The sequence below is a fragment of the Gouania willdenowi genome, chromosome 4 (genome assembly GCF_900634775.1).
Source record: "Gouania willdenowi chromosome 4, fGouWil2.1, whole genome shotgun sequence".
Lineage (NCBI taxonomy): Eukaryota > Metazoa > Chordata > Actinopteri > Blenniiformes > Gobiesocidae > Gouania > Gouania willdenowi.
The window spans coordinates 31,730,835-31,745,907 of NC_041047.1; the positions used below are offsets into that span (position 1 = coordinate 31,730,835).

The following is a 15,073-nucleotide window of genomic DNA, read 5'->3' on the forward strand; positions in this document are numbered from 1 at the left end:
CTGCTTTATAGATAGATGGGACGTGTGTGTGTGTGTGTGTGTGTGTGTGTGTGTGTGTGTGTGTGTGTGTGTGTGTGTGTGTGTGTGTGTGTGTGTGTGTGTGTGTGTGTGTGTGTGTGTGTGTGTGTGTGTGTGTGTGTGTGTGTGTGTGTGTGTGTGTGTGTGTGTGTGTGTGTTCAAAGTCAAGTGTTGATCTAATTCAAGTGAAGCCTGTGCAGCTAATGATGAGAGAAGGTCAGTCAATGATGTACAACTTCCAAACCCCTGAAGACTGAAGCTGTCTATTGTTATAAGGTCTGAACCAAAGTAAAATAACTACAGTTAACATGTTCTTTACAGTTTCAATAAAATGTGTGATTTGTTCATAATGCTGCATCACAGGTAGATGATTATGTGTTCAAACCTCAGTCAGCGTCAGATTCTGTTGTTAAAAAAACACATTTAGTTACCGTAGTTAGAGTTTCTGCATTACCAAAACAAACATTGGGTCAGTTTAAGTTTCAATAACAAACAGCCTGTTTCTGAGCATTCATCCACCCATTTTCAGACCCGCTTGTTCCTGTTTCTCAGGGTCACGGGGGTCTGCCCGTGCCTTTTTTGAGCATTCACCCTCAGATAAACTGCTCCCATGGGCCCTCAATAAGTGGACATATGTTCTATACAACCTAAGTTGAATTAAGCAGGTCAGCAAAGAAAAAGGTGCAGTCTGAAACTCTTATAAAAGTGACTTTTTGTCATATTTGCTAAAGCTGTCGCTATGTAAGGACAGCTTTACATGAAACTAGTAGTATGTGGGAAAAAACAGGCTCATTGAGCCCCTCCGCTGCTCCTGCAGCCTTTGGCAGATTACCAGAATGCGCCGCGACTGAGCAAAAAAAACCAATCACAGCCAGGATTGTGTTTGATGGGCTGTCTGACAGCTGTTGCTCACTGGCCCTGCCCCTTTCCCGGGCTGGAGCACCGTCTTTTTTACAGTGTATAGTGTGGAGGAATAGAAGATGGAATTGGCACCTTTTCTGCTTGAAAGATAATTACTGCTGCTTGGTTTACATTATGTTTTATTTGTAATTGTTACACGAGAACTCTGTAGTGCATGTGTTTGTTTATGTGCACGCAGCAACCTTCGTGTGGCTGCTGTAAATGACACGTGTTGTTGCTGCTGAGATATGTGCACATTGAGAAAGAGAAGTGCTGCAGTAATATGCTTTTAACAGAGCATGTTGCTGTCGGACTAACGTTAGCTTGTTAGCTCCTCTAGAGGGAGAGACTTTGGAAAGTTTGGAGGCAGGGCAAGAGAGCAGCGGGGAGGGAGGGGGATAGACTGATCTGAAAGTTGTGGACTGCACCTTTCATGATTGATCTTCTTGTTCTTACTAACCCTGTCTTAGTCTTCAATTCCTGTAAATTGTGTCTGCTATTGTCTGAGCTAACTGGCTTTGTGTTTTTTGAAATTATATGGTGACATAGAAACATGTCCATGCTTTTGTAATGTATGGTGGTGTTAAGATGAAGGTCCTTGAACATGTTAATCTTGGTGTTTTAAAATACTTCCTGGTGTTTCTGCTGTTACATTTTTGCTCATTCTTTTTTTTTTTTTTTTCTGTTCTGTTTTGTTAGTTTATAAAGACATTGAAAAATGCTTGGATATGTTTTTTATTAATGTTTTAAGTTGATTTAATATTTTATCACATTTTTGAATTAGAATATATCTCATACAAACAAAACACATAAAGATGACAATGTGCGTTATCAAACCACACACATAGGATTCATTCATTCATTCATTCAACGAAGATGTAGTGTGATATGTTGACTTGCTTTCGACACGTGCATGTCTGTATGCCCTGTATTACACAAGCCACTGGGGCTGAGAGCAGGATTATTGACAGGTTTGACATACTCAGTGAGTGGAAACTATGGGGAAATTGGAGTTTCACTTGTCTACCCCTAGGCCCATGAGTGCAATGGAAAGATTAAAAGCAGTGGTTCACATCACCCACCCAGCACAAAAACACCAGCCCTCCTTTTGAACTCTTCTCTTCCTATTTTGTCGCATCCCTTCATTTTATGTCTTCTGCCACAGACGTTGAATAGATTACAAGGGATTTGTTTATTCACAGGACTGTTTATTTTTGGATTTTCCAAACAAAGCAAGACTACAGCAACAATGCTTATAGTATCTGATTGAAGTAAGTTTACCTTGTGGGACAGCACGGTGTAGTAGTGCAGTCACTGAGTGGGTCAGATCTGCCTTGTCTTTAGCCGTCCTTCCTGTTGCCGTCCGGGAATAAGTGCATCGACAGCATCATGTCTCTCAGGCTCCTGCCTGCATTCACTATGGACAATGATGAGGATGATGATGGAAACTTCACAAAATGGATGAGTAGTTACTGGGGTCATGGAGCAGAGGCGAGACAGAGGGAAAGGAAACGCAGTTTCAGACGACCTAAAAGAACACAAGCAGATCGAAGACCTTCACTGCCGACAGTGGTAAGGAGCCCATTGTTTCCATATTATCCACCACTAGAACTGGGAAAGTCATCAGTTTGAGTAGACATCAAAATAAAACTCACTTAAAACATTTACAGTGGTCTGTTATTATCTATCATCATTACATTTTAGGAGTTAAAATGAATACTGGGTACCCTGTTTAATACTGTTAATAGTTTATTTTTCTAACTTTCTTTATCTTCACTCATCATTATTTAGCATATCAGAATCAAAAACTTAAAAAAAGCATTGTACGCAATAATTGTCATTTTCTAAAAGACAACATCACTTTATCGACGGCAGGCAGTTATAGCAGGTCAGTGCATGTGTATCCTTTGCCATGGTGTTGTTGCTATGGGCACCATGCAGGTCGCGTATGTCTGTGTGGGGGTTTTTGGAAATGGGATGTCCTGACCTGTAATCTGCTTTCCCCAAATTCACATCAATATGTTTATAAGGCAAAAATACACACACACACACCAAGTTATATATATTTAGCATCACACACATCTCTGCAGTCAGCACACTTGCACCCATTGTTATATGTTTATGTTTTTATTTAGCTTGTAAATAAATCATAAGTGGAGTTGTATGAATATTGAATATTTTATTATCCCACACATCTGACAGAAAGCAGCGGGACAAGCACTAATATATTCTAAAATATTTTTCAGTCCTCTGGCTTTTATATGACTACATAATCAAGGTTCACTGATTACTGTAACAAAAACAAACTAAACTCAATGAAATTGCTAATAAATAGATACGAAATAAAATAAATATATTTTTTTATTAGATTTTGACACAAAGGTTATAAATCTTATATAAACTACACAAAACCTGAATGCATCAAGGGTTGAAATTAAAAAAAAATCTTGAATCAACCCAATTAATAATAATGTACATTAATAATACATTCTATTTCTTGTAGTTATTTATGAAATCCTCACACAATGTTTTCTTGATTGATACTTTACAGTGGTAATACATTGCATTGAGTGCACTGCATCGTCATCTAGAAACCACATTAAGAGAAACCCCTGTGGTCACATTTCTAAGCCAATTGGCTTTAATTAATAAAGCATTTGTTATAATATAATAATAATAATAATAATAAAATAAAATTCACCTAATACATCATTCCCAATGGATCATCCATCAACTATAATGAGGAGATGGCGAGAATCATGATACAAAAAGAAACAAGCCATAACATTTAGAAGTATTATGTCAGTACTATATCAGTCAGATATTCTGCCATAGCCAAATAGCACCACTATATGAGAAGGGCTTGGCTGGAGGGCTGCAATCCTGCACTTTTAGAATCTCTGAGTTTACCAATGCTTGGTAAAAACAGGCACATATTCAACCACTCAAGAGAGCTTGGCTAGATCTATAGAATCTCCAAGGATGCAAAATTTCTTTATTCTCAAACTAAACACATCTAAAAATTTAACGTTTTTGAAAGAAGTCGCATGAAGATTTTTAAAGATGAACATTTAAAAAAATACCAGGCCTTAACTAAGAATTGGTTACAACCACATGCACCAACAATTGATGACCGGTATCAAATTATTAATGACATTTACATTATGGAAAGACTGACTTTTTCTGTTAAAGTACAATCAGAGAAATTCCAAAGGTGGCGTACAAAGTTGGTATTGTACATTGGTCCTCAGAGGTCAGACTTGATTTGATTATCCATCTAGAGAATATAGAATTCACAGGACTACTAAATAGAGTTGTGGGCATATCTTTATGAATGGACAAGTGAGAGTGACAACTTTTTGTTTAGGTTCATTTATTTTATTTTATTTTTTGGGCTCAGAAATGTATACATTTGTTTGAAGTGCTGTTGAAGATGAGGGGAAGAGGAGTGGCTGACAAGTCAACTTGCATTGTTGGATGATGTGTGTAGTATATGTGTACACAGATATGTGTAGTGCTGTAATGTTTTGAAGTTGGTAAGATCTAAAAAATAAAACAAATAATAATAATAATAAAAACAAAAACAAAGAAAATACCATCATCACAGCAGAAGTACAAAAGCTCACAGCCTGATGCAAAACAAATAGATCAATTATGTTACATCATCAACAAAACCTAACAATGTTCAGTTCTAGTTGTGTTATTCACCTGACTGAAAATGTTCTGATTATTATTGTAAGCTCAATAATCACTTCACTGACTGCTACAAGTCTAGATATTATAATTTGATAAGTGTTATAGGTTTAAATGTTACTGAAGGATATTAGTGGTTGAGTGATTAACCTCTTGGTGGCTCTGCTTTCATCTATAATCAGAAACTTGGAGCTGTATGTTGACGGTTTTTTGTTGGATCCACAGTCACAACTAGATGCCATGAAGTTGAATCGACTCCACGCAGCAGCCATGGCACCCACACCCAGCCACATCCGAACAAGGGAGGAAAAGATGGAGGTCAGGCCTCATCAGAGAGCTCGCCGCAGCTCATCAGACGATAACAGCCATAAATCAGGCTTCCAGGAGAAGCGCATCTCCACCATTCCAGAGCTCACTGAGTCATTTGAGAGGAGATTAAGTCTCAGTAATAAAAGCACTTTGTCTCTGGTGAGTTACAACTTGACAAGTTTAGACTTTTTAAGAGTTCACTGGAGGAGGTATCAATAAAGTTAATCAGTTTTGCTGTACTCTTGTTAGCACCAATCAACTAATGTGAAGTTCTTTGGGATTAAGATGCATTTAGAGAAGATGCGTTACTCTAATTACAATCTATTACAAAAACGAGCAATAAGAACCACACAAAAGACTGAATATTTAGCTCACACTAATAATCTCTTTATTCAATCTAAGTTACTCACAATCCATGACCTTGTGAAATAATACACTCTGTTAATTTTATTCAAAGCATTTAAAAAATCTCTACCAGTCAATATACAAAGATGTTTTTTTTTTATTTCTAAAGAGAACACTCATACTACCAGGGGCTTTGGACATTTTTATAATACCCAAGATTGGACGCACCAAGTAGATTTGTTGTCTGTCTGTGTGTGGGGTGAAATCATGGAACAGTCTGGATTCACAACAAAAGCAATGCCGAAGTATTCAGAGTTTCAAATGACTCTATAAACGTAAGATCTGGTCACAGTGCAGTGAGGATGGGGGAGGGGCTTAATGCAATGGCTATTGTTGTCTTTAAATGTGAAATTAACTGAATGCAATCTATTATCATTGTTGGTATTTTGCTTTGTATTCTTACATATCTTAGTTACTGATTAATAGTCAGTTTTTGTATTTTTTCCTATTCTGTTTAGTATATTGTGTATTTCTAGAAGTAGAAACAGACGGAAGAAATATGATGAAACTTATTAATTAAGAAATGGGTTGGGATTAAATAAGTCTTCCTTCTTCCCACTCCCTTTTGAGCAGACATTATTACAATTATTTGTGTACATGGATATTATCTATTATTTTGAGAGGGGTCTTGGACTCTCTTGTGGTTATTTTGAACATCTGATTGCTTTTCTCTGTTGGAGTTTCCGTGTACACAGTCTTTTTTGTTCCTTATGTTTATTGTTTTCTTGTCCCTACTTGAAAAAAAACCTAATAGATGAAATGAAATGTATATAAAAGCTGTCAATTACAATTTAATTAAATGCAAACCTGGGGATCTTTGCTAACATGTTAGCGTATATGTAGTTGAGAGTTATTAAGGTATGTTTCATATCCACTTTTCCCAATATCATCTGACCTGCAGCAAAAGGGGGCGTTTTGGTTTGTAAGCGGGTACACCCCCTTGAAAGGCAGAAACACCTTCTTTTTCTAATTCGCTTCCGGTCTTAATCAGTATTTCATATTTTACATTACCTATATGCTGAAGCAGTAACCAAGCCAGAACTCAAGTAGCGGAAATGAACTCCCACTAAGGCGGTTTTGTCACTCATCCGAAACGTCCCACTACCTGTCTTTTCCCTTGAAAATAATTTACCATTAAAAAAAAATGCATTTGAAATTGAGGCGTATACTGACACAAAAAAGGCTCAGATGGCCACACCAAAATATTAATGCCAATATTTTCATTGATAAGGAAGCCTAACAAGGAAACCAAGAGATGAAAAACAAATTAGACGATAGATGATGTTTTTTTAGTGTATTTTATTGATGATTTAAGACATAAACTGACTTTTTATAAAATGAGACGCTAACAGAAAGCTAACACAAGAGGAAGGTTAAAGGATCCCATATTATGCTATTTTTCACCAATCTGTATTTGTTCTAAGAATCCCAAAAACATAGTATTTGAGGTTTATTTTCCCAAACTTGCCTGTTTTCCAGAGTTTTAGCCTCTGAAAAGTTACTTTCTGAGCAACTCTACACATATACTTATGCATATTCATGAGTGGGCGTGTCTGTAGACGGGACACTGACTTCCTCCTCCCCGCACGGCGATGTAGGGCCAGAGGATGGCCCACCCTCCTCCCACCCACTCCGTAGCTGAGCTCATGCTGCTTTGGGTGGGGCGTTCGTTGGTACATACATAGACTGTAGAAAAAACTTACATAGCACTGCACAAAGGACGCTGAAATGCTCACCTTCGTGGGCGTGTCTGTTTACATGTCAATCACTGCAGAGAGCTTCCTGGAGGCGCGGCTTCTTCAGCTCAGTGCTGCGTCAAATTCATCATCAAAGTGGGAACGCGTCATCAAATTGGAGTTTGTGCTCGCCCTGCAGTAAGAAAGGAGCAAATCACCCTCTAACTAACGATTGAGGGAATCAATGAAAAAACATTTTGGTCATGTGTATGAAGCCCACATAGCACTTTTATCATGTTAAAAGCACAGAAAAGTCAATTTAGCTTAACATGGGCCCTTTAACTTTCATGGAGTTATTTTTAAAAGGTTCATTAGTTGTGATTAATTGTCATTGAACTTTAGTAATTGAGAACATAATTGTATTTGACTTCCAGGGGAAAAACAATAACTGTAATTAGGGTCCGAAGGCCATACTGGCCGTAGGGACTAATTGTTCTTGCTTTTCTTGGGTATTTTTGGTTTTACCCCTTAGACAGCCCAAAGTCTCACCAAAATTTGCATACACCTCAGGCCTGCAGAAAAATTAGATATTTTGGCACAATGACAAAAATCGCTAAAAAAAGGCGCGCACGGCACGTATTATAGTCGCCAAAAATACGATGGAACAGCAGGTTTGTCCATTCATACAAAATTTGCCACATGCATGACCCCGAGATGAACAAAAAAGTATGCAATGACCCACGCCCCAAACCAAACAGGAAGTCAGCCATCTTGAGTCAAAAGTCAAAAATGGCGAAACGCATTTACGTGAACTAGTCTGAGGGGCTTCATCTGATTCTCTTCAAACTCGGCCAGAACACTTAGAACCCGCCGCAAAGTGGCAAAGCTAATTCCTGAAGCATGCAACAATTTCAAAACAACCATAACTCTGACACACAAAATTCAATCAGCCTCAAATTTCACACAAATTACATTTGCCCAAGCCTATTCACGACTGCCATGAAACATTTCCCATCATGCCTTGCGTTTTCAACTGGCGTCATTTGCGGTCATGTTCACTGTTATCAACTATGGCACACCATAATTGAAAAAATTATATAACTCTAATATACAAAGTTCAAACTGCCTCATATTTGATACACATGATTGTTGTCCAGCCCTACACTAAAATCAATGTTAAACTTCCCATCATGCTTTGCCTTCTCAAATGGCGCCATTTAGCACATCGTTTTGCCCTTAGAAACTAGTCTGAAGGGCCTATAATGTCACTGGAAAATCCTTCGCTATCACATTCTAAATGCTGTATCTTGGCTATTTTTCAATGGATTTGCAAATTCACTGAGAGTGATTTGTAACTGGTTTTCCCTTTCATAGTGGGTTTTTTTTGACTGGCGCAATTTTGCACGCCATAATAGAAAAACCACTATAACTCTCATTTACAACGTTCAAAAAGCCTCATATTTGATACACATGATGACTGTCCAGCCCTAAACAAGAATCAATGTGAAAATTACCCATCATGCTTTGGGTTCTCAGATGGCGCACGCCATAATAGAAAACCACTATAACCATACCTGTCAAGTATCTTGTTTTGGCAGAGAAACTCCCGTATTTTACCCCTCTTCCCTGCCATCATCTCATATTAGTATTTTCCCATAAATATCCCGTATTTTGATGTAATAATAATTAAAAGATGACTTACTAAACTGAACTCCATCACTAGCCTCGCGAGAACTGCCACCTGAAATGGCCTGAGTGGCAGTTCTTGCAAGATGGTAAATGGACTTGATTTTATATAGCGCTTTATCACCACACTGAAGCAGTCTCAAAGCGCTTTACATAACAGCTCATTCACCCAAGATTAGTGCTGACAGCGGCAACAAAACCGGAAACAACTCAGAAGAGAGATGATGGATGAATGTAAGAAAACGCGCCGGCGAAAAAAACAAAGAACTCGTGTAAATACCTTGTAAAATGTGACAGAGAGTTTACCTTCCTAAAGAGCAGCAGGATGGGACACAGTTACGCGTTCTGTAAGATTAGTGACTGAGATTTTAACGTCTTCCACAGCGGAAGGAACCACGTAAGTCACCATGAAAAATCAGCCAATCACAAGCGCCACAAATATACACTGCTTTCAAAAATTGTTAAAGAATGTAAAGTCTGTAATAAATGTGTCTAATAAGTCATTAGTGAATACCAGAGAACCACATGAGTGAAAATAAATATATGATGAAAATAAATGTAAATGTCTAACTTAAAGACAAGCAACGTGAAATTAACAGTGAATATGCAATGTGTTGACTTGTATATGAACTGTAAGTATGTTAAATAAACAAATGTACTTTATATACACATTTATGTTTTAATTTAGGCTGTTTTATAATTTATAATTTATAATTTTAGAGCTGTATAAATATATATATTTATATATAATTATATATAAATATATATATATTTATATTGATATATACAATATTGTAGTTTTCTATATCGCCAAAATACAAAAACTCGATACATCTGGAATTCGCCCAGCTGCACCCCACATACTGAGTCAGAAGGACCTCAGTGAGTCCGTTCCACCAGAGTATGTTTGTTGCTTCTCCACGTCGGTCTTCCTTTTTCCACTGGCTTTGCCGTGTAACCGTTGGGCTTTACGCTGCAATGGGGACTTCTGCTGGAACATCTGCCATTACACTTTTACTATCAACGGTATGTGAACATCCAATAGTAATGCCCAAAACAGCTCATGGAGCACTCTGCACCATGCTCCTGGATTTCTAAAGCCAAAATATAAAGCCAAGAGAAGGTCCAGAGATTCACTGTCCACTCAGAACACTGAATTACAATATGCTCAAAGGTGATTATGGGTTTTTGGCCAAATGACCCCCCAAAAAAAAAACCTTACACACTGCTGCTTTGAGTCTCTGTACAACACACTGACTACTTGTCCAAGGTATAAGATTGTGCCTTAACTAAACTGAGAGGCTGATAAGCACCAATGTCACCTCTTTTTGATAAAATTATATCTTCATCCTTAAAAAAATTATAATATATATACACACTACCGGTCAAAAGTTTTAGAACACCACACCTTTTCCAGTTTTTTACCTAAAATTATTCAGTTTATTGTGTTGTTGCACTCTGAAATGAAAGCATAGAACAAATAAGCAATTTGAGTTGAAAAAGAAATCATGGAATCAATTTATAAACCAAAATGTTTTCTAAACTTTTGACTCATCAGAGTACAGTGTTCCAGGAACTTCCAACACTGCTTTTATGTAGACAGAGGGGATTGTAAGTAATCAAAAAAAGTTGAAACACCTGTAGGAATTAGCAGCACCAGCTTTCAAGGCTGATTCAACCTTCATTGCTGCAGAACATCTTTAAATTATTAACCCACTTTGTGTTCCCTTTGTACCATTTCAAGCTATTCATTGGACGTGCACGACTTGAAATGCAATAAATAACTGGAAGAATTAGGGTGTTTTAAAACTTTTGATCGGCAGTCTATATATATATATATATATATAATATCCCTCCAGTTAATCCTAATCTCTTGAGATATTTTCATTTTTTTTCTATCAGTATTGTTTCTTCATTCAACCACATTAACAAATGCAACACAAGATGCCATTGCAGTGTGAATGTTTAAAACCACCATCTTTTTTTCAGTGTGAATGTTGAAATAAAGCTGGAGCTCCATATTTTTCAGAATGATGGGGACAAGAGTTGCCTGATCTGTCATGAAGACATCCGCAAAAATGAAGCAGTAGGTCAAGGGCTTCATTGTATGCATCGTTTGCACAAAGAGGTAAGACATCTATGTGTAACTCTGTTCACTCAAATCCCAGCATGTAAAATTGATTGTAGGTATCGGGTGCATGAAGGCAGATAACTGCTAATGTGCATGATGAGGAGAAAAACCCAGCCTTTGTAAAAGGATGGAGCCTCGTACCTATACCTAAAGTACAATGACTGGATACGTTCTGATAATGTGTCTTTGGTGGGTGCCGAAGGTGGCTCACAGGTTGGAGCCTTGTCGGCCCCGCAGCAGCAGTGAAGCCACAGCTTGTTCATTGAGACGGCCCTCAGAGGAAAGAAGAATGTCGGCTGAAGAAGCAGTTTTCAAGGAGCGTGAGAAGGTGCACACTCTCCGCCGCCAACTCTCCCTGCGGAGACATCGCTGATATGTTTCTGTGGAAAGACAAAAGATCTGCAAGACCTGATCAAACATCAGGATTCAGTTCTGGTGCCAGGATTTGTTTGAAAGAAGAATCAAATGTTCAAACATCAGGGATTTCACTCAAAGAAATGTGAACCTTTTTGTATGCTCGGCCAAAAGTGGCATCTTTGCAGCTTTTCCACCTCAAAATTCAACAGACAAATCAATGATCATCCAAACAGTCCCTGGTTTATGGATAAGTCGTACACAGTCAGCAGACATTGACATAAGTGCGAAATGTTGTTGCTGCTTGTTTTGTTGTGTCTTTCAATGTTTAATCCTCAAGTTGGTTGCACTTGCACAACTTGTTTAAGCCCCTCAATTCCATTTTACACATAATCCTGGACAATTTTCAGCCTGGAGATCTATTGTGTTATTGAATATATTCTTATTAACTGATGTTTCTGTGTTTTAACCCTATATAGCCTATTTTGACATGGGTAATAATCCTTTGTGCCACACGTTGTAGGGTTTGTTGGCAATTCTAGTGTGTTGTTTTTTGTCATAACTTGTTAGAATGTTTTGTATGGGCTTAAAAAAGGACATTCTGAGCCGGTTTTTTTAAGTGGTTTGGTAATAACTGTGAGCATCACTCATTCATTTTATTTGGGCTAAATGTGGTCAGCTAAACACTTTTTACTCATTTAGCCGAACTTAATCAATTTAATATTTTAATAATTCAAAAGATAATTTCTATGTTTCTTTTTTGCATATTTGCAATGTTTAGGTTTTGTAAAGAATAGAGATTTGAAATCAGAAAAACTAATGTAATGAATTTATTCTCAAAATAAAGTCTTAAAAATACACTGTTACACAAAGCTGCAGTAGAAAATAGCAGATTACATGTGATGGACTCCTGCAGATAAGCATTGATCTTTATTGGAAACATACTGTATATGCACAACTATAATATAACATTGCACTCTCACCTTAAAAAAGTCTACTCTTCCCCACCCCTTCTATTTTCCTACCCTGACTCCCTCTTTCCTGTTCCCTTCCCCCTCACCTAGGTGTAACACCGCCCTCTCTTTTTATGTCCTCTCTTTAATAAAGTTTTTCTTACCCTTCCTTAGGGAGGGCTGGTGATGGTCAGAAATATGCAATAAAATAAATTCATTTATTTAATTGCAATAACAAAACATGCATTGCTGTCCTAAAAATATTGCACTTCATGTAGTGTTGACTTTCGCAACAAGGCATGATAAAAAAAAATAAAAATGTATGTTTATTGGAGACCAAACATGTAATACCTCATCATTCTATCCAAAGGATGTAAACAAACTAAAACTGCAGCTGTCGCATATGCAACACAGGGATATTATTAGCCTCAGAACATACATCACTTGCAGTTGAGGGCCGTTTAAACTTATTTACCTGTGTAATGTCTGTTTTGGTTGAATGTCAAATGAAAATGTAGCGATCTTGTAATAAAACTGTGATATATGGTCTACAGATTATGTGCTGATATATGCTGTAGCAAATCAAAACACAATCGAAAGCTTGATGAAAACAGAATTAATGATGATAATGGGACTTTGCTGCGATAGACAGTTGATTTAACTTTTTTCTCTTAAGTATAAAAAGTTACTTTATTATGTATTATTGAAACATCTGCCTTACCTTCTATCTGTCACTGCTTTGCTCTCCCACTGTTTCTATCTTTTCTATTGATCTCTACAGTTTACAGTGATGCACTAACAGGACAAACAAAACACAGCAAGCTCTATATATGTATATGTCTCTACAATGGTACCAAATGTATAGTGTGTGTGTGTGTGTTTTTTTTAACGATATATGACAAATAAAACATTTCCATACATGATCTGGATCTCAGTACATTATTATTTCAAGTCTCTTTATTTACAGACCACTTGTAATTCTGTTCAAGGCTTTCTACAAACATATGACAAAGCAGCAATAGATCTATTTTTGCACTGGACAACAAGTCAAGTTCAATATGTCATATTGAACAGCTCACTGCTGTGCTACATATTAAAATCAATATTACTGTGTTTCACTGGCCAGGGTGACTCAGTGATAAACACACAACAAGCTGGTGGCATTAACATTCAGTGGCTGTGATTTTCACAACAAACACAGAGCATACCTCTTCTATCTCCGTTTTCTTTTTTTTTTGTTTCTCAAATGGGAGTACGTGTACCCCTAGGGTACGCGATGGCACAACAGGGTTGAGAGAGAGAGAAAGGGAGAGTGGAAAATTAACAAATAAATGCATTAAAAATATGCGGTTTAAGAACATTCATTTTTAGTAAAAAATGATAATCATACAAAATATTACCAGTACAATTATACAACACAACAACATAATGCACAAAGTGACACCAAAAACACACACTAAGAGAGAAAAATACTAACGATTACCAACAACACACAAAACAACATCAAAGACACACTAAAAATAGAAAAACACACAAGATGACTACAAAATACACAAAAATAACAGAGAAACATACAAAACAACATAAGAAACAATCAAACGGCACCAAAAAACACACACTGACAGAAAATTATTCAAATGATACCAACAACACACAAAAAACAACAAAAACACTCAAAATAAGGAGAAAATATACAGAATAATAAAAAGAACAGACAAACAACAACAAAATACACAAAATGACACCAAAGCAGACAAAATGATTCCAAAAACACACAAAATGATGATAGAAATGATCTTGATTAGAAGTTGGAGACCCATTGCTTTAGAGCAAAAAGTTATTTTTTTGACAAGTTGTCAGGTTTGACAATAGGGGTGGGGGAAAAAATGGATTCACATAAGAATCGCGATTCTAATCAACCACAATTCTGAATCAATTCATAAACTTCAAATTCCAGTTTGATCAAATTCATCTGTCTCTGTACTGTTGTAACCAGATTCACATCACTGACAGAGATTTTCTTTTGGTGCCCCCTTATCTGGCATTTTTTTAGAATACCAAGTAATGGATATTTACTTTACTGTTATGATATTGTTATTATCAGAATAATTTCTAACACTTGCATAGTGGTCTTCACCATATACCCACAAAGACACTTAAGGAAAAAACATGAGAAGAATTACTTTTTTGACCTTTTTAAAATTTAGATAAAAGGATTCACGTACACATAAAAAACATAAACAAGTAAATAAAAGTCAATTTAAATATACATCTCAGTAACAGGTTCAAAAGACAACCAAATATTATTAGAGTAAGGCATAGCACAAAAAACAAAATAAATGTAAAATACTTAGCCTAAATTAAAAAAACACAAACAGTAGTTCAACTTAAATAGCTGCTGCTTGAAGACTTTAGTGCACACCTTAACTTTGCTAAAAAAAACAAAAAAAAAAAAACATTTAAATTGCCTTCTAGTGATAATTTAGCTCATCAAGTATTATCTTTGAATTTAAATACTTATGACTAAAATGTTTTGCTATTGATATTAAAATTTTGTGAAAAGATCCAAAACTTCCAGGAGTAAAACTTGTTTTTTTTATTGTCATTAAAACTAAGTATTAATAATACTATCAAGTTTAGTATGCTAATAATATCAGCGCTTTGGTCATTACATTTTTTTACTCAGCTAAATTGGCGCCCCCAGGCTGTATGGCGCCCTTAGCATTTGCCTGTATTGCCTATATAACGGTCTGGCCCTGGTTACAAGGCTAACATTTAATTGTTTGGTTCCACGTATGTTGCACGATTTGGAAGTTTGTTAAAATTAAGATGACTTCACTTATTCTATCTCCATCACTCTGACAACAGTAATATTGTTGATCTAATGATGGAAGTGCAGCAGTTTAATGTAAAGAGCCTGGAACATATGTTCTTTGAAGTCTTTAAGG

General features: G+C 36.6%; 1 protein-coding gene across 1 annotated transcript; it reads left to right on the forward strand.

Annotated features, from left to right (window-relative positions):
• Positions 1-2,278: 2,278 nt before the first annotated feature.
• lnp1 (leukemia NUP98 fusion partner 1) lies at positions 2,279-11,256 on the forward strand. The gene is made up of 4 exons (XM_028445317.1): positions 2,279-2,490; positions 4,837-5,079; positions 10,717-10,815; positions 11,021-11,256. Exons 1-4 carry the CDS (start codon positions 2,308-2,310, stop codon positions 11,189-11,191), a joined length of 696 nt encoding a protein of 231 aa, XP_028301118.1. The 5' UTR covers positions 2,279-2,307; the 3' UTR covers positions 11,192-11,256.
• The last annotated feature ends 3,817 nt before the right edge of the window (positions 11,257-15,073 follow it).

Excerpts from the sequence above, each read along its gene's own strand:
- lnp1 (XM_028445317.1), top strand. The coding sequence starts at position 2,308 with ATGTCTCTCAGGCTCCTGCCTGCATTCACTATGGACAATGATGAGGAT. Across the intron at positions 2,491-4,836 it reads GACCTTCACTGCCGACAGTG|TCACAACTAGATGCCATGAA; the intron begins GTAAGGAGCCCA and ends TTGGATCCACAG. Across the intron at positions 5,080-10,716 it reads ATAAAAGCACTTTGTCTCTG|AATGATGGGGACAAGAGTTG; the intron begins GTGAGTTACAAC and ends CATATTTTTCAG.